This window comes from Mytilus californianus, unplaced genomic scaffold (genome assembly GCF_021869535.1).
Source record: "Mytilus californianus isolate M0D057914Y unplaced genomic scaffold, xbMytCali1.0.p SCAF_6, whole genome shotgun sequence".
Lineage (NCBI taxonomy): Eukaryota > Metazoa > Mollusca > Bivalvia > Mytilida > Mytilidae > Mytilus > Mytilus californianus.
Genome location: NW_026262712.1, coordinates 87,201,854 through 87,223,243, shown reverse-complemented (window position 1 = coordinate 87,223,243; position 21,390 = coordinate 87,201,854). Strand labels below are relative to the sequence as shown.

General features: G+C 32.0%; 1 protein-coding gene across 3 annotated transcripts in view; it reads right to left on the bottom strand.

The window, feature by feature from the left end:
* Positions 1-21,390, bottom strand: part of LOC127705944 (ETS-related transcription factor Elf-3-like) — a 50,432-nt gene that overhangs the window by 9,832 nt on the left and 19,210 nt on the right. Inside the window, exon 1 of one of the 3 annotated variants that reach the window (XM_052210319.1) lies at positions 10,320-10,462. The exons of the other annotated variants lie outside the window; for them this stretch is intronic. Within the exon in view, the coding sequence (XP_052066279.1) occupies positions 10,320-10,425 (106 nt within the window). The 5' untranslated portion in view covers positions 10,426-10,462. Of the gene's footprint in view, positions 1-10,319; positions 10,463-21,390 lie in introns of those variants that run through there. 3 annotated transcript variants of the gene reach the window in all.

Sequence of the window (21,390 nt, the reverse complement as noted above, 5' to 3'; positions counted from 1 at the left end):
ATCACGTTTTTCACGATATTAATAAACTTTTAGTGTAAAATCGTCAAAAAAAGCTATTTATATCTTCAGTTATCAGGATTGACGCCAAGTTGACCATATACGAATTTGGCAATTTTTTTTAGATCCCTCTTGGTCATATAGCTCTTGACGTGTTTAAGTCTTTTACATCCCTGGCTTTCAAATGTTCGGGTTGGTGAAGGTAAATCAAGAAGAGTTCCGGACGCACGAAATTTATAGTGTTATTTTCATTTACCACAGAGAACTAAAAATATGGGATTGAGATTTGTTTATATTTCTGCACTCTTCTTAAACATACCAGCCTTTAGCAGAGTTTTACAAAACTTGTCATGTACCCTCTGAACTTCCTTTTTACCTTCTGGGATTATAGACGATTTTTTATTGTATATAATATATGTATTTATTAAGCAGATATTAACTGCCAAGTATCAAACAAAACGGAAAGTATCTTAAAGGGGCTCTCCTATAGTGCCTTGTAAACTTCAAATTTTCTTTAGATTTATTAAATCTAATCAAATAAAATACACACTATAATGCAATATTTAAAAAACTTTAAAGTCTTAATACTTAGCCCTGTTATTCCACACGACAAATTAAAGTAGGAATGCTTCATTAGTGTAAATAATGACCAAAGATATTTTTTCTGTTAGAAAAGGTGTTAGAAACCACACAAATAAACTAGAGGCTCTAAAGAGCCTGTGTCGCTCACCTTGGTCTATGTGCATATTAAACAAAGGACACAGATGGATTCATGACAAAATTGTGTTTTGGTGATGATGATGTGTTTGTAGATCTTACTTTACTGAACATTCTTGCTCCTTACTATTATCTCTATCTATAATGAACTTGGCCCGGTAGTTACAGTGGAAAATACTTTGTAAAAATTTACAAAAATTTACAAAATTTATGAAAATTGTAAAAAATTGACTATAAAGGGCAATAACTCCTTAAGGGGTCAATTGACAATTTTGGTCATGTTGCCTTATTTGTAGATCTAACTTTGCTGTACATTATTGCTGTTAACAGTTTATCTCTATCTATAACAATATTCAAGATAATAACCAAAAGCTGCAAAATGTTCTTAAAATTACCAATTCAGGGGCAGCAACCCAACAACGGGTTGCCTGATTGGTCTGAAAATTTCAGGGCAGATAGATCTTGACCTAATGAACAATTTTATCCTCATCAGATTTGCTCTAAATGCTTTGGTTTCAGAGATATGAGCCAAAAACTGCATTTTACCCTATGTACTATTTTTTAGCCATGTCGGCCATCTTGGTTCGCGGGCGGGATCATCGGACACATTTTTTAAACTAGATACCCTAATGATGATTGTGGACAAGTTTGGTTAAATTTGTCTTAGTAGTTTCAGAGGAGAAGATTTTTGTAAAAGATTACAAAAATTTACGAAAAATGGTTAAAAATTGACTATAAAGGGCAATAACTCCTTAAGGGGTCAAATGACCATTTTGGTCAAGTTGACTTATTTGTAGATCTTACTTTGCTGAACATTATTGCTGTTTACAGTTTATCTCTATCTATAATAATGTTCAAGATAATAACCAAAAACTGCAAAATTTCCTTAAAATTACCAATTCAGGGGCAGCAACCCAACAACGGATTGTCCGATTCATCTGAAAATTTCAGGGCAGATAGATCTTGACCTGATAAACAATTTTACCCCATGTCAGATTTGCTCTAAATGCTTTGGTTTCAGAGATATGAGCCAAAATCTACATTTTACCCCTATGTTCTATTTTTAGCCATGGCAGCCATCTTGGTTGGTTGGCCAGGTCACCGGACACATTTTTTAAACTAGATACCCCAATGATGATTGTGGCCAAGTTTGGTCAAATTTGGCCCAGTAGTTTCAGAGTAGAAGATTTTTTTTTAAAGTTTACGGACGACGGACGACGGACGACGGACGCAGGACGACGGACGACGGACGCCAAGTGATGAGAAAAGCTCACTTGACCTTTCAGGTCAGGTGAGCTAAAAAAGGGGTGCATAGAAATTGGCATTACAGTCGTCATTGATTTTGGCTACTGTGCAAATTGGTTCCCGTATTATTACGAATGCAGGTGTGCTATTGCAGAAAAAAGAAAAGAAAAGAGGTAAGTCTAATGCTTAGTTTCACTATCCGCTACACAGATGGTATACTGTCCCTAATTAATTCAGTTTTTTTATATAATATGCATCTTATATACCTCGCTGACCTCGAAATTGAAGATACTACAGGTAGAACCCAGTCTGGATCAAATCCGGACACGTATACCTCTATATAAACATCACTTATATGACATTATTGGTCAGATATTTTTAATTTTATATGGTCAAATAGTTTCTGTGAAATGTATCGAGAGCATATAGAGGATAGCTGGCAATTTTTATTCTTTAATAACCTCTCAATAGATGATATACGACAAATGAACAAAATAAAATGTGCGACAAACGTCATGAATTTAGTGTGAATTCCGCTTTTCATAAGATAACACACAAGAAGCGCCTGCATTATCGTTTTATAAAATAGTAAAATAAGTAACACGGATCCAGATATGCTGTACATGATTTCAAAATCCGTTGTATGACAATGGCAACAGGAAACTGCTGTACATGAGAGCCCAAACGATTGTGTTTATTCGCAATTGGGAATACATAACATATTCCATCTGTCGTATCGATAGCTGGATAAAGGGTGTGTTTACTATCCTGTTCTTCTCGAATATTGCAAATCATCGATTTTGAATAGGGATTAAATGACAATGCGATTGATGCCGCTAAGGAACGAGATATGTTCACCTATTATTATACTTTGTTGTTTAATTGAATGAAATTTAGTTACTGTACTGTGTATGCATGCTTTTTGTGCTTACATCGTCATTTAAGATTTAAAGATGCATCTTTGGTGGTCAGCTTTGGCTAAATCTGATTATAGCATTTTTTTTTTGAAACTTTTAAAATGAGCCCTTAAAACATTTCACTGTTCTTGTGAACCAAAGTATACATAATGTAAATGAAGTCAATTAAAGAACAAATGTGTTATACAAAACCTAATAAAGTAGGGGAACAAAAAATCATCCTTAGTCAGTTACTATCCATTTTAACTAATTTACACAATGTAATCATTCTATGACAAGCAATTAATGACAATAATAATCAAGTATTGTTGTATCACCACACTATAACATTACTCCCACAATGTTGTTACATTTCCTGTCACCATATTAATGGTCAGCTCTTGGTTTAATAACCCGTAAAAGGTAACTTAAGGTGGACCGTATTCAAAGGAACTTGCGCGGTCAGTACTGGTATATTGATAAATTGTCGTTTTTAAGGTCAGTGTCGTGGGTGGAACATGTAGATTCTCTATAAAAAAAAATTTGGTAAAGTCTGCCTTTTATCTGCTCTGTCATACTTTAGGCATGTCTGCTTATTTAAGCGATAAGGGTATATTAAAATCAGTGAACTGACATTTCATCAAACATCATCCCAAAAATGCATGAAATATTTACCGCTGTACGTTAAGCACCCAACAATTAATCAATCCATTAAACATAACTCGAAACTACTTTCTTTCATATCTAATACTTGTGCAGAGTAAGAGTCTACATTTTGAAAGAATAAGTATGACTCTTGAAGTACTATTACTTTGTCATGTTTAAAGTTTTAAAGGCCAATACAATTTGCAGCTTAATGCACTTTAATGTCATTAAAAGCAATTCAGTACCAACTGACCGGGTGACCCTTTTCATAGCAAATTATAAAGCACATCATCAAAGACATAGTACACTGTACTTCATTGTTTGAGGTAAAGTTCACGTCACGTCCGTAATATACTGAATTGCTTTTTGTGTGTGTATTTTGTGTTTAGTTGTATTATATACATGTACATATATAAATTAGTCGTTAAAACAGCAATGTTACATGGTTTCAAGCACCCTTAATAATTCGTTTCTTTTGACAGCTCTGAAAGAAAGTATAGAAAAAAACAATATAAGAGTAATACGAATTTAATAAGATTTTCAATTTTATTTTTCCAAAAGTGCTTTAAATTATATTTAACATATAACATTAGTCATGACTGAATAAAACATTATTTGTCTGATGATAACTCCTTGTGAGTCTTTAGGCACACGCAAGTATTGTAGATTCTAACTATCGAGTCAGCACAAATTAATACTACACCATAGTTTAAAGGATAACAATCCAAAATAAGCTTTAGCTTTATAAAACTTTAGAATACTTTGGGTTTTTTTCACGAAAATTTATACCGAAATATACTAATTTTTTACTATTGCATATATATAGTTTGGGACAATTTTACGATTAATGAATTCATTGTAACAAATATTTCTTTTTCTGTAATGTTTTTTTAATATGACTTTAAAATCAAGAATCATATAAATACATGTATCCTCGATACAAAGTCTGCAGATATTTTATTTTAACGACACGGAAATCCACTGTATAGTTACAAAGTAATTGAAAAAAATATACATGTAAGCTGGCATTTCACCTGACCAAGTAAGGAGGGGAATGTTTGGGGAAAGTTTCTATAATGATTAACAGTTTTACTTGCCAACGCAATGAACATAAAATATAAACTTCACACAGTATCTCCATATGTATTGTAGCAACGGGTGTATTAATTAAATCTCACCAGGCTCGCTATACAGACTGTACCAACTAATTTGTATTTTTTCCCTAAATTCTACAGTTGGTTATAGTTGTACATTGTCAGTTGCTATGTAGTAATCTCAGTGATGATGTAAACATATTTTTGACAAACAGATAAGTACGGGTTTGGAAAAGACATGCAAAAGGAACGTAACAAAGTAGCCAACGATCGACGAAACTCTGCAAGTTTTGCTCGAGGAATAGTATAGTTTTAGCATAAGAACAATAAAATCTGTTAAAGATTTAAAGTATTTATTCCAAAACGTGCAATTTGCGCAACCAATATATACATTGACTGCATAAACATTGGAGGTAAAGAGTCATTGATGTATAAAGCCTTGTCTCTGATTGTTCTAAATGCTACAATGGAGAATAGGCTCGGTGTAATTTCAGATCTCCCGCTTCAAGTCCAAAATTCACGATATTTACCAAAAACATTTCCGAGCCACGTGTTTCTACTTCTACCGTGTACAAATAAATTTTACATTAGAAAGCTTTGAAAAGTAAGACTTTGACGAAGACGATACGCTTTAATCATACATGTACTATTTTTAACCTCTCTATACGCGTACAATAATGAAAAGCTAAAATAAAAAATAAAAGTATAATGACAGACAAAACACCACCTCAAGTTGACAACTGTCTATAAAATTATTAACTTGAGTTTTCTTTTATTTCGTTTAATTAAAGATAGTAGATTAAATCATCAAAGGAAAATAATTCCGTTCGAAAAAGACGGCGCTACAACAACGACAGCTGATCAGAAGATATATATGATTGATATCTTGCATGTAGACCTTAGGTACAGGGGAGAGATTATCCATGTAAACTATACCTTGTATTGTCCTCTTTATGCAGGTGTTTAAGTAAACGATTTCAGAATACAACCGTTTCTTTAGGAAGAACACTACAATGATGCCATTTATTCACCCGAATAAGAAATACGTGATGCAACAAAACAGCAAGGTTAGCACTAAATATTGTTATTCTACGCCGGATAGAAATCAAGATGGACAGTTGAGAACAAAACCTCACGAAAAAATAGGATGTGTTTAATTTTTTTCATATAGAATTTTTCATTTTCATGTAGCAACACTCCAACTGTACCTGTTTTCAAGCATATCTATCACAATGTTGGTGCAATACTTCAGAGCTTATGTTTCATGGAGATTTGCACTGAAGTTAGTGACAACACAACAGCAAATTCCGTTAATGGGTCGGGTATCTGCGTGTTGATGTCACAATCAATATTTTTGTTCTTTCCTAATTCATGAAGTATCATCTGATTTCAACATTTGTTATATAAGTGTGTCACCAGCGAAATATGACCAGTTTGAACTTTAATGGGGTGGTTTTTTGTTTATCTTTTCTACCAGTGAAGTATTTTGTTGACTATTTTTATCCTTTGCTATTTTTGAACAATTTTTCATTTATTTTTATTAACTGAACTTCGATGTATAATATAATATATAAGTGTAAGCTTAACTAAGATCTGCATGTATTGCTATAAAGAAGAGGTTCATTATTTAAGTAGACTTTTATTACTTGTTATGACATAATCTAAATTGTATCATGTAGCATAACTCAAATTTCAACCTTACAGGATTACATGTTCCGTTCGATATATTTCTTACTGTGACAACAAGGTATATAAATAAAAAAACATAGAACTGCACTTTAGCAACAGATTCAATGCTCTTTATTTGATAATGTGTAAACCAATCAAAATCCGAGCACTTATAACCAAAACTTGCTGCATCATCAATTGTCCGCTCAATTAAAACATCAACGTCACTTACAACTTATAGTAGTAACCTTGACACGTATATATGCTAAAAATGTCATTGTCATTTCCTATTCAAGTCACGGATGTAAAGGAAATACGTTGTTACGCAATAGTAAATATTGAACAAAATATAAGGCCACATTAAAAATCAACAAAAAATGTTTCACAGAAAAAGAAAATAAGGGAATTGTATCGTACCGATTAGGAAATGGTTTTCAATATTTCTTTTTATAGAAAATCCTGTTACATTTTCACGATACATGTACTTCAATATTATTAATTTTTAATTACAAGCCAGTTGGTATTTGAACAAAATGCTATTAAATTCATTAAATTGTAACGATAAAGACTGGTAGTGTTTATAGAAATAAACAGAGAAGTTAAGAGAGAAACACTACTTATTTTAAAACATGTAATTGTTAACACTAATCATCCCTGTAAACATTTGTAACTAGTTTCTTAAGTTTTGACTCCTCTCAAATGAGTAAGCATAATTTCCAGACATTTCCTTGTATCTATTTGAATTTGAGTCAATGAAACAACAACCAAACGACTTCACATATAAATAAAATAAAAATATAAATAAATCTAGAGTTCAATATTTGGCATCTAAAAGTAGACAAGTTTTTATACAATATGACGAACTCTAAATTGCACGATATGAAAAGATTAAACAGACTGTCAGAGTTGAGTCAAAACACCAAATTTCCGAAATAAAAACATTCCTGACAACCACTGACGGCTTTGTCAGAATGATAACTATTGATTTTGCCTCGATTAATACCCTTTATTTTTGGCGTAGTATTGGCCATAAAGAGTTGGCCAAGGAAGACACAATCTCGTTCCTAGAAATTGTAGTATGTTACATCTCATTAAAAAAAAAATACAATCTAACAAACGCAAATGAAAATAATTCAATAATTTTTCTGTTCACAGCTATCTTGTTACAATGCTGAAACTAGCTTCAAAAGTTATATGCACTCCTCGGAACCATTGACCACACCCTTCTACTAGAAATGATTAGCTATTAAGTTGCATATAATTGAGATACAGGTACATATTCTAGCCCATAAGAATGTCATACTTCATAAATGTGGCATGTATTAGAACCAACAACTGTAAATTTAAGCAAAGCAAGTCAAGGTAATGGTTGAAATCTTCATAGATCACAATTAGGACGCCGCAATTACCGCGCGCGATTATCACTGGTCATATGTACCAACATTTGTCAATTAGGTATTCATTAGTTATTTCTTTTTTTTTTTTACAAATATTATTTTCATGATGACAGAACTTTTGTGAACCTATTATTTTCACTGGTACAAATGTAGCTGCATATGTAAGTTAAGAGCTGATTCTCTAATGTATAAGAACAAGAATTTTACGGTGATCATTGTAGTTTGATTTGCATCATGGTCTTGTTATTTAAGGCAATATGATTGTCTATAAAATACCAGACAAAGTTTTGATTTTCAGCATCTGAAAGGTTTTTCCGTTTAATAGGAGATATTCGACTGAAAATGTTGGTTTCCGTATAATAAATTCCGTCTTTGCTTTTGTTTTCAGCATAAAAACAGTCTATGGTTCTTGATTTCCTTTGAAATATGATAAATCAGCAAAACTATTGGTTTCCGTGGTTAATAAGGTTTCTATGATTGAAAGTCACAGCTAAATTTTGAATATACGAGTTTTTAATGCCCGGGTTATGCCTTTAACAATGTAACTTCTCGCTTTCTTTTTTTTACTTTTTTTCAATTTAAATTGAACACTCGTGAATCACAAAAAAAAATATTTTTGAAAAAGAAGCTCCGAAAATGACAGGTGGTTATGGGTAACTTTTCTAAGAAAACACATATTTTGAAGAGTCACGATCGATCGCTGATTTTTTTCATATTAAATGAGGTCCAAATTCAGATCATTTTTAAGGGTATATATCATGCTTCTTCTTGGAAGTTCATATACGGTTGTAAAAGCGTTGACCGTGCGCACATTTTCAGTATGAAGCGCTTCACACAAAATGAGTTTCGGTCAACGCTTTTAAATTCCAATAGATTACAAAAAGAAGCATTCAATTTTTAAATATATTTATAAATATTTATATATTTATGTATATATGCGGATGTAGAATATATACGGATGTAAAATGGTATTTTGACAGACTTTAAAACCTTACGTATTTTCATAAAAGAAAATAAATAAAATTAGTAAAATGAAAACAAATGTACCTACTTTATATCATTTACAACTTTCTTTTTATGATTATTTGCTATGATTTTCAGGTTGCTTGTCTGTTATAGTGGTTTTATTGAGTTTATTGCGTTTTAGTTAGTCCCCGGATAATCGTCTAAAGAAAGAGATTACGAAATTGGTATTTGGAACAGATTCTTGAAATTGCATATTGTCCTCAAATGCTTATTTCTATTGTACTATTGTCATAAAATTTCAGTAAAAAAAATTAAACGCTAAATATAAAATTCAATCTTAGTACCGTTCTTTCGAGAAACAAATAAATATGTTGGACAGGACAGAATTAGACTTGTTGACCAGTTGAACACCAGCGGCTTCTCTTTATATCTGATCAAATCCAGACTGGGTGAAAGTAATAATATCCCTGCTTAAGATACACATTAAATGACGGAATAAAACTCATGTCTATGTAACTTATCCACTAAATTTGTGATAAATTAATAAAAAGAAAGCATTTGATTTAAAAGGCTTGTAAGCGTAGCATTTTCTCACTTATGAATTTTTGAAAGTATATTGTCGAGAAACTATTAAAACATTCAATAACGAAAAGTAAAACGGCGAAAATAGTCACCAAAAATGGATTGCTTAAAAAATAATAATAAAAAAATAGAATTTCTTTTATATTTCTATTCAAGTAAAAATTTCAGTTTGTCTCATTCTAATTTTGAAACTAATTTAGTGTATGCGTTTACGACAATAAATCTAATTCTATGTTCATTCATAATGGTGGGTTAATGTTGAGGAAGGATGAAAGGTAGATAAAATGAATTTAGTACTTTGATTTTGGCCAAATATTTATGTAATATCTCGCTAGTTTTTGTCTGCACGAAAAATCCCACTGAGTGCTTTTCAAGTTTAATTTTCATCTGAAACTTCCAGATTTAAAAGTTTAAAATCGAAAGAAAAGTAAAAATACCAATGAGCAATTCAACCTGAATGGCAAAAAAGAAGAGGCAAATAAATAAAAAGTTTAAAAAAATATCAATTTATGTCCAATATTGTTTTTAAATGTTTGACTAAGGCTAAGACAAAATAACAAAATTATTGTGGGTATTTATCAAAGTGTATGTTAATAATCATTCATGTCAATTAGGGGACAGTGTTGAAACTGGACATGCAATATCGAGACAAGTATTGTTCATCAACGTTATACCTTATCACATTAAACGGTAAAAGATTCGCTGCAGAAGTCGAAAACAAACAGACAATGCCATGACAAAAAAAACCCGACTAAAGACTGAGCAACACAAACTCCGCCAAGAACTAAGATATTTTTAAAGTTCCTTAGATATTCTTAGGACTTTAAAAGGTAAACATACAAAATTATTTTTTAAACCTTTAATATTTACCTGTAAACAAACATAATTCATTAATGTTTTAATATATATCTTTAAAAAAATATCCCTTCTAACAATATTTTAGTTAAGAACAGGTGAATTACAGGTAAATATCAAGATGCCAGTCCTTAAGAGGACCCCTTATCCCTAATGTTGTTTTAGTCTAATTATCAAATGTTGGAGAAACGTGATCACACCATATCAACATTGATATGAACATGATGGTTTGCTAATATTAATCGTTTAATTCTTACCGTAAACATTTTCGGATCCTGACTCTAAAATATCCAAATCGGGTACATTTAAGACGGGAAAGTCTAACGTTTCTACGCTCATATTGATATATCTAAGAGTGAGCATTTAAGGTCCGTATTGTCTATTTTGGGTAATCAACATTTAAATTTACCGAAGTTGGAAATCTAAAAATTGAATATAACTTAATTTAAGAATTCTAGGAAGAAATGTGAGATAAAAACCAACAGGTGGACGCCATTGTATTAACAACATTGATTGTGTTTGCAGAGTTCATGTTGGAAATAGATCCTTCATTATCATCTGAAGGTCAACATTTTAAACTACTGAAACTTGGAAATGTTTTCAGTTATTCAAATTATTTTTCATAGATGATGTTGATTTAAATGTTTTATGATTTTTATAGACTGCCCCCAACATGGCGCACATCTTTCTATTCTAAGAAATTGTATTGACATGCATATTGTTAGTCAAGCGTTCTAACATAAATAAACAATATAATGTAAGCTTTATGGTTGAAAGACAAATTATAATAAACAGGTTTAATACAGCTGCTTAACAGCATTTTGCGCCAATTAAGGAAGCGTTATATCCGATTTTCAATATTACTAGACATAATACATATACGATAGTCATATTTCTTTCTCTTTGTACCAATTTTATTTATTCGAGAAGGCTTTGTCTCCATTTATTTAATATATCTTTTTTATATGCATTGTGTACTTTAATTCTGGCTATGGAAATGATTTGACTGGTTTGTTAGTTAGAAATGGAAGGAATGATGTTTTACCACAAAAATATACATATGAATCGAAAGTATTAATGTTAACTTTTGAAATACAAAAAAAAAATAAGAGATGTGGTGTTCCTGACCTGCTCAGTCAAAGTACAGTACCACGATACACGAGCAAAGGTATTTAATCTTTCAGACTCAAATTTCAGTGAGTAAATATCAAAATATCCTATACACGCGCCTGTCGTGGTACTTCCGGATAACATAAACAGTGAAACAGTATCTTTTATATTGTTGAGCAATTTATCTTTTATTTTAGTTCAGAGTCGTACAAATCTTGTATTTTGAACCATATCTATTCGTTCGCGTGCCTGGTAACTATTATTTAGTTGTCACTTCAGATGTAATAACAGTAAATTTTAAATATCAAATCTGTATCGAGCATATTTATTAATTTATAATTGAAAACTCAGTGGTTTTTAGAATATGATATAGTTACCTGTGGGGTAATATATTATTGAATTATAAACCCAAAACAGAAAAAAAGATTCCAACATATTTAACTATGTTGTACTTATTTGAAATCAAACACTCTGAAATGCTTTTTATTTAAAACGTGTTTGAATTGGGAACACATGTACAGTTATATCTTACTTTTCGCTAGATTAATTTAGTGAAATATTTTTGTTTGCATTATGAATTGAAGCAACCTTTGGAAAACAAGATTGTCCATTTTATTGAATATTTCATATAGTGTGGTGTTTGTATTTGAACTTCAAATTTCTCTTTTGAATATGTGTTATGCATTAAAAACAACGTGAACACCGCCAATGTTTTGGATATGGAATTATTGGCACGATGTTAAATAACAAATTAAATTAACAGGAAAGCCGACGCATTTGAACAATTCATGTGATGATTCAGTTCTTATGTTTGTTTATCTGACCAGATATATATAAATAAGATGTGGTATGATTGCCAATGAGAATTTTCTCCTCCAGAAACCAAATGACGTACAAGTTAGCAAATGTAGGTCACCATACGGCCTTTAGCTTCAACAATGAGCAAAACCCATACGCATAGCAAGCTATAAAAAACACCGAAATGGCAAATGTAAAAAAAAATCAACAAGAAAACTAATGGCCGGATTTATCTACAAAATAAACGAAAAACAAATATGGTAACAACCTACATTCTCTAAATTACAGGCTCTTGGCTTTGTATAGGCACATTCAGAATGTAGCGTGCGGGTAAACATGTTTGCGGGCGCCAAACCCGTATATACAGTGTATATACATATGCATATATATGGTTACCTGCAAATACCTCTCAACAACGGTTCAAACAAACAACAATATATACGGGGACACGATGTTGTTTGTTTTTCTACAGCTTATTACTTTTTATTGGCCCTTGGAATCGTCGGATCCCCCCCGCCCAAACGAACAAATATTAGCAGACGCTAAAGATAACTGTTTATGTGAACATTTTTCAAGAAAATATATTTATAAAATTCATTGTCTGATTTGATGCCTTTGTTACTAAGCGAACAGGTATCTGGTTTAGTTATAATTTGATACTAAGTAATTTAATTTTGGATGTAACACGTCAAGGGTGACTTGGGAATAGAAGTATGGTCACTACAGGTCTTCTTCCAACCGGCAGTAAAACCCTTGCCAAAGTGGGGCGTCCGTTTGGCTGTGCGGGATGTATCAAGTACGCAGCCACGTCCGGTCAGAATGGGGACGTTAAATCCGATGACTCGTGTAGAGAGTGTGCCACGCTCTCTGCACGTTAAGAACCCTTGCAACAACTCTTTGATGGGTCCGTAGGTGGCCTCTTGCTAGGCAAAATTTCTGTCCCTATCCAATTTATCCTCATTTTCAAGTTGCAGTCTAAATTTCCCCGACCTTCATCCCGGACGGCCTCTATTACAGAACCTACCTATTGTATTTATTGTTAATTTGTTCTTGTCCTGAACATGCATGAAATATTTGCCACTGGACGTTAAGCAACCAACAATCAATCAATCTATCAGCTCATAGACATAATTTTGTCATGTGACCGTGACGTCATCAACTTTTTTTCATTATTTACTCCTTAAAAATGGAATTTAGAATTAAATTATAAGGAATGACTGTAATATTTTTTTCTGTCGATTCGAAATAACCTCAAAAATGTGGTGCACACTTTTAAATAAGTGAGTGTGCACCACATTTTTTATCTTATTTCTTCATAGACAGAAAAAATATTACATTCATTCCTTAAATAATTTATCATTTGCATATTTTAATCTGCAAGGTGTATGTTTTTTCCTATTATGCATAGTACGCTCGATTGCCTCCACGACCGAACAAGGTTTTGATCCATTAATTATATTTATAGATTTTTAGGTTTTTTGCAAGTGGATATCATGATATTTCAGTTGCGAGTAAAAAAAATGAAGCATTTCTATGAACTGAGAGTAGCAAATGAGTCTTAAAATATTATGATGTCATTGAAATGTTCGGTTCAACTTCCTCTTCGAAATAACAAGACAGTGATATGAAATTTACCGAAAAGGTAGGCAGGGTAACATAAAAGTAACTGTAGGGATAAACAGTAACGAGCTTGAGTAAACATCCACAATCCGAGACACGTATATCTTAACCTACTACAGCTATGTGTGTACAGATCATGAGCACCATTTTCTTAAACTAGCATTTTCCAAGTAAGCATACTTGAAATTTATTTTATTGAATTTACAGGTGATAAAAATACTTTGTTGATAATCAAAATATTTGATTTTGAATGTACCGGTATATGACATAATTATTTGTGTTGTAGGTCTTATGTGCACATGAATGCTGTTTGGTACGATGAAATGTCACAATTTAAAATTATTAAGAATGTATCAGTTAAAATATTTTGTTGGAAACCACATTTAGCTAAGTATATATTCGTAAATACTTATTGTTTGCACGCTAACTTGCATCTTTAATTTAAAACAAAGAAAACGAAGGAATGAAATATCAACGACAGAGACAATAAATTATATTTTTAAAACGGTTTCTGTTTAAAGTGATGTTATCGCAATGAAATCGATCTGATTTTCTATTGTTTACTAATATGGTGGATGAAGTGTTCCGAACGTATTGTTTACTGGTGGATGAAGTACTCCGAACGTCAAGGCACGCGTAGGGTATCAGATTATAGATTAATGGGTTTATATCATCAAGCATTACAAGCTGTGTAAAAAATGTCGTGATCTGTTATTAAAAAATAGGAAAAGGGCATTTCAAAAATACATATTTTGAGACTGAGGTGACCTTTACATGTCATCTACGGACAGACGCTAGGTTAATCGGTATAGAAGCTGCGGCGACGCCAAAAGTACAATTTTGTAAAGCCATGAGAGTCTCCCCTAACAAATTGATTCGTGGAAAAAGCGATTTTGTGTAAAACATTCGGTTATAATATTACAGTTGATACTTTAGACATTATGCAATTTGAATGTGATAAGTGCATATACAGTGCAAACAAACGTTAAAGGAAATGTATCGAATCAAAGGGGTGTTACCTGACAATGTAAAAGAAAACAATTTAAATATGTTACATATGTGCAATGTAATCAATGATCAAGTTTAAGAGTAGGTGTCTTTAATATGTTCATGTTATTTATTTACAATTGTATCACTTATACATGGATATTTAGTATTAAAACTTATAGTATTAAAATCATAAGTTTATGGGATATATTTGATATTATTATTTCAAGGGATATCGTAGGTAATGCACGCAAGCGTCACCCTACAAAAAAACGAAGGTGTGATAACAACCCCTCAGAAAGACAACTTGAGAAGAAAAAAGTCGTAAAGTTTACAAAATATGATTCAATGGGGTCACCCTGAATGTGAATTTCATTCCAACGCAAGTTTAGATTTTCCATAAATTTATTCCCCCACTCGCCTGCAGTTTTAATTTACGTGCAATAAAATTAAAAGTAAAATCAAAATTTTTAGTGAAAAAAATAATAAAAGATACCCGTATGCCCGTTTACATATTAGGGTTTAACAAAATGTAAACTTTCAAATGAATTAATGAATCACAAACAAATAAATTGTACTTAATAAGGTCAGATTATTTTTAGAATTTACTTGTATAAAAAGGATCATTCTATATAAAGCTTTATATACATCTGAAAATTTGAAAAATGAGTTATAAACACAAGATGTGTACTTCTGAAGGTCTTTCTTCAACTTCAAATGAACATAATATTCAAATAGGAATATTAACATTGAAATGAATGAAATTGTACAAAGTTTTATAGAAAAAAAAACATGCACAAAGAATAGAGATGTTGAACCGGATTAACATATGGTCAAGGAGACTGAGTTTTTTTAAATCTTATTTATTTTTGGATGGTGAAGGGAAGGGGATATTATAGCGTTCCTTTCGGGACGGATATTTGTTCAATGTTAAAACCCGAGATGTGACCTGTACGTTTTCATTTTCCTTCCTTTGATGTTGGAAATAGTAAGCTGATTAACATTCTTACAATTCTTACATAATCGTATTACTTTTGTATTATGGATGAAATACCACAACGCCCCCTCCAATTAAAATATTTTTTTCCCAAAAGGGTTGATTTGGGTTTAGAAATATAGTAATTCCTTGACTTCTACCATCCGACAAAAAGAGGTTCATTTTTGTTATTGCAGGATGTATAAAGACGCTGCCACATTCAGTCAGAATAATGATTTTAAATCCAATGCTTAGTGTCTGGTGGGTACATTCTCTTTGTACGTTAAAGAATCGTTACATACAGATTTCAGGGTCCATATGTGGGCTGTTGAAATGCAAAAGTGTTCGACCCTAACAAACATTCCCTCATTTTCCAGTGTCAGTTAAAATTCCCGCCCTTCATCCCGGTTCCAACCTTTTTGGATTGATTGTTTATTTTTTCTCTACACGCTAAGCAAACAACAATCAATCAATCAATCACTCATAAAGCAGCTTTTTATTAGTTATACTCTATAAGCAGTTTGATTAATACATTTTAAAAACATCTCAATAAAAAGACGGATTGTATAATTTTAATGAAAGAAATTGGGTAAACTGTATAAATTTCTACAATTAAGTTCTAAATGCATATGTATAAAATACATCCCGGGAAAGTACTGCACAATGCAATACGTCAAGAAACCTACATGTAATTGCAATCCGGATCCCCAAAAAAAATCTCATAAACATTCATTTAACAATACGATAATTTGTTAAAAGAAGCAACAGGAAAAGGGTAACGTGACTGCATTTTATTACATACATGTACACTTGTTCACAGAAGGGAAATATATCATGTTGTTACACGTACGTTTATCTAAAAATCCGTTTTGCATTCACAAACGCTTCCATTATTGTTTTTATGACATGCAATATACAACACCCATCATTTACTGCATTAAGATCCGGGTCAATTTCGCATGATATCCCTATTATTTAAATCTTTCCTATGTGTTGACCTTCTTTTTTATTCAAGTCGGAATAACCGTTTACTTTGAAAAAAGGCTGACGATACCAAGTGGACATTCAAAACTCATAAGTCAAAGAGAAATTGACAACCTCATGATTAAAACGACAAAAGGTCTACAAAACACTAGAAAGAAAACTAAAGACTGAGCACCACAAACCCCACTAAAACCCAGGGTTGAATACATGTGCTCCCTTCTGATAAGCAGTTCCTGCTCTACGTTATTTTATGATGGATGACATGTTTGTTTGTATACATTTTACCAAAAGTTAAACTCCGAGGAGACCATTTGGTACACATGAATTATGATAAGATGTATTTTCCATAGCATTCAAATAACAATTATAGATATTCAATCTCCAATTAAGACCTGAAGTATAAATTTGTGGAAGGAACATTTAATTTATATATACACACGCAACATTGATTTCATTTTAATTGTGAAATAAGCGTCAAAATCATGCACAAATATTCCTCTAGTATCATCAAGGCAAAACTATTACTCGTTTCAAAGAAGAAGCTCTTATGAGTATTTTCCCATTGCCCTATGTTATAAAATGTTCCGAGGTTGCGACCATTTTGGATTTCAGATAAACAGTTACAGCTTAGGAATAAGGCCACTATCGATTTATGCAAACAATTATATTGACTGCAGAGACTGTATATGATTTCTACTAAAAATAAGATTTTTTTAAACTTTTAGTTCTTTTGGAATAAATGGCTTAAGTTCTTTATAAATATATTTATAAATATTTTTATTGTCATTTTGTTCTGTTTGTCATCTTTTTGATAACAATTATTGATCTGCTTACAGTTAATCTGCTCCTCCGTGTTATTATGTTTTTATCGTGGTAGATTACACCTTTGAAGTTTTTTTTTCAAATATTATACATAAATGTTTCAAATATATGTGTCAAATTCTATTTAATGTTATGAAGAAATCTTTATTTCCATGTGAGGCTTTATGTGTGTGTTTTTTTTTAAACGACATATGACTTTGATTTTTAAAACCATGGTTTTTAAATCTGTTATTTCAATATCTTACTTAACACATTATTTTCTATATGTATGCTATCTTGATGCTATAGACTCAACAACACTATCGATACAATTTAAAAGAATACAGATGAAAACCTGAGGAAATCGACTACACCAAAAATTGCACTTTACATGAACCATTCATCACAACGCGTTCAAATGCAAGATTATGTTAAATATAGTCTTCTATTGACCCTCGATTTAAAAGTCTATTAATCGTATGACATTAATGAGATTGATATTAATAACTATCGGGATATTTTAATTCCGGGTTTGTTTAAGAATATATCATATCCTGTTTATTAACAGCAATAGCAACAAACTTCTCATTGGCCAATGTATTACCACTATAATGTAATTAGTTAAGTCCGGTTTAATACAAAAGAATCCTAGACGTATTATTGGATATTTTGGGATTTCATTTTAAAAAAAGGACAATCAAAGGAAATGTGTGTCACTGAACAATAGTTCTGCTTTGTTTTGTTTTCTTCATTTAATGTTTCATAACAACAACCAAAAAACCCACTACTTCTAGACAAATAAACTTCCTCAGATATCTTTCCATGCATGTATGTATTTATTATAGTAACAATTGTTGTTTACATAATACAAAAAGGCCATTCATATTCGTTCAGTATAAGAAAACGCATGCTGAAATGAACGATACATGAGCAACGGAAAACAACGTGATTGTCAATAACAGCGAAGATAATCATTTGCATTGACCACCTTTGTGATCTTTTGGCAGCGTGCTCGCACCGATTTCAAGGGGTCGTGGGTCCGATCCCCGCCTGACTCAAACCAAAGATTCAAAAACATTGGCCATGTTTTGCTACCCCACCGAGCAGGCGGTATTAAAGGCTCTTTGACTCGGTGTCAGAATACTGTGCCTGGGAAAGGCGATATATCTTCCTGTTGACTGTTGTCTGACACCATTGAAATATGATATTAATGTTTTTTTAAAGTCTATATATGACAAAGTAAAATCATTAATCAAAATTATTTCAATTTAACATTCTAAATTATCTGGTGAATTTGGCAGAATCAAGAGAAAATATTAGTACAATCATTTCTAGTCAGGGTAAAAATAATTGACGAGAAATATGATTTTAAAAATTTGCATATTCAAGGTCTATTTAAGAATATGATATAACCTGTTTATTAACGTCAATAGCAGCACACTGTTCATTAATTAGAGACAAGTCCGGGTTAATTCCAAAGTATCCGTAACGTATTTTTGGATATTTTGGGATTTCATTTTAAAAAGGACAATCCTAGGAAATATATGTCATTGAACACTAGTTCTGGCTTATTTTTTTCATTGACTGTTTCACAACAACGACCAAAAACCCCAATGCTTCTAGAAACATAAACTTCCTTAGATATCTTTCCATGCAATCGTTGTTTGTACAGCACAAAAAGGCCTTTTTATTATATTCATTTCAGTATAAGAAAATACATGCTGAAATGAATGATTGTTTGCATTGACCACCTTGACGAGTCTATTGGCAGCGTGCTCGCCTCGAGTCCGAGAGGTTGTGGGTCCAATCCCGCCTGGGTCAAACCAAAGACTTTAAAACATTGGGCATGTGTTGCTTCCCCACCGCGAGCACGCGTTATTTATACAGAAGAACAACGAATCTGACTCGAGGTCAGAAAAGTGTGTCTGGGAAAGGCGACATGTCTCCCTGTGGACTGTTACCTTGTGAACTAACCCATTAAAATATTGTAAAAACATAAACCAAAATTATTTCAATTTAATATTCTAAATTATCTGGTTTATATGATATGGCGGAATCAAGAGCAAATGTTAGTACATTAATTTCTGGTGCGGGTAAAAATTTGGCTAGAAAAAAAACTTTTGCTCAAAACACTAAAGAGGGTAAAAAAAATCCTCATTTAAGGGCAATCACTCCTATAAAGAATGACAGTCTTCTAACTATATTCACAAAATTTGACTTGTTAGTAGATCTTGCTTTGCTGATCATTTTTGTGATTTAAAGTGTCTATTTATCTATTATAATTTTTATCATACAAGGCAAAACTAAAAAAAATGGTAAAAATCGTCATTAAAGGGCAATCACTCCAAAAAGGAGTCGTCGGACAATTTCTTTTATATAGTCTTAATTGTAGATCTTGTCCTGCTGATCGTATTTGCTTATTTAAGTTTCTATCTATCTATTATAATTTCAAGATATAAGGCAAAAACGCAAAAAAAATGGTAAAAATCGTCATCAAAGGGTCATAACTCTAATTAGGAGTCGATTGACGATTCGTACTTGCGCCTTTTTATCATTTTTATTCGAACGATACTGGTGAATCTTTTCTCTATCTATTATAGTTTTCAAGGTTATAGGCAAAAATGAAAAAAAATGGTAAAATTTTTCATTTAAGGGCAATAACTCCTATAAGAAGTCGTCTGATAGTTTTGACGTATATGGACAATTGGTAGAGCTCAACATTTTTAACATTTTTGCTCCTTCAGATTTTCTTTGTTTATAACGGTTTTCAAAATAATAGACAAAACTTTTTTTTAAACTAGATACCCCAATGATGATTGTGGCTAACTTTGGTAGTAGTTTCAGAGGAGAAGATTTTTGTTAAAATGTGTCTGAGTGTTTTCTAATAAATCGTAAATAATGAAAATAAATCGTTAAAGTTGTAAGACGACGACGACGACGGACGACGGACGCCAAGTGATGAGAAAAGCTCATTTGTCCATTTGGACCAGGCGATCGCGAGCTAAAAAGGAAGATGTGGTATCGATGATTGAAATCATAAGCAAAACACATACCGTGTGGTAAGTTATAAAACGCTCATGAATAGCAAAATGTAAAACATTTCAAAAGCGTTAACTAACAGTATTTAAGTAAATAAAATTAAACGAAAAACAATAACGGCAGACGACTACCAACGACAAATGTTTACTTTGTAATATTGGAAATAATCAAGGTGTTTTACACATAATACCATATTGTTAAAAAGTCCTTTTGAACTGTTTTAAAATTTGCTTCTATTCAAGATAACTGAAAACAAATATTATCATGTCTCTTTGTTTCATTCATTCTTTTCTTTTGTGGAAAATACAAACAAAAAACAAAACATCGACCGCTGAAGTAATTAGACATTTACCAACAAATAAAAAAATGTAAATATCACAGCTGAAATTCAAAATAAAAATATTTTCATAAATACAGATTTTTAATCAAAAAATATTTATAAGCACAAATATTGTGCAAAAATTTAGTGATGGGAACCCTACCAAGGGCTCCTCAGTATGTAAATAAGTATATTAGGATGCAATTAAGATTATACCACGTTTATGCATAGAAGTGTCCAACTTCAGTTAATTAGTTTTACCATGATCATCATCATACTTAGTGGTGAATAAGTTTCATCCCTAAACTCCAATGTACCCCAAGGGTGACTGGGGGATAGAAATATGGTCATTTTGGCATTCTTCCGACCAGCAGTAAAACCCTTTACAAAGTGATGCGTCCGTTTGGCTTCGCAGGATGAAAAAGTTCACAGACACGGCCGGTCATAACGGAGACGTAAATCCGATGCCTCTTAAACATGCACGATTATTTGACACTTGAAGTTAAACAACCAACAGTCAGTCAATCAATCTAAACTCCAAGGGATTTTAAAGTCAGAGAGAGAGAGGAAACAATTGTTGTACATATGCACGGGGGTCGCTTAGTTGAACTAAGTTTTTGACCAATACTTTTAGGGTAGTTTTCTCCCTTTTACGCGACACACCTGGTAGTTGTGACTTCACTGATATCTAAGG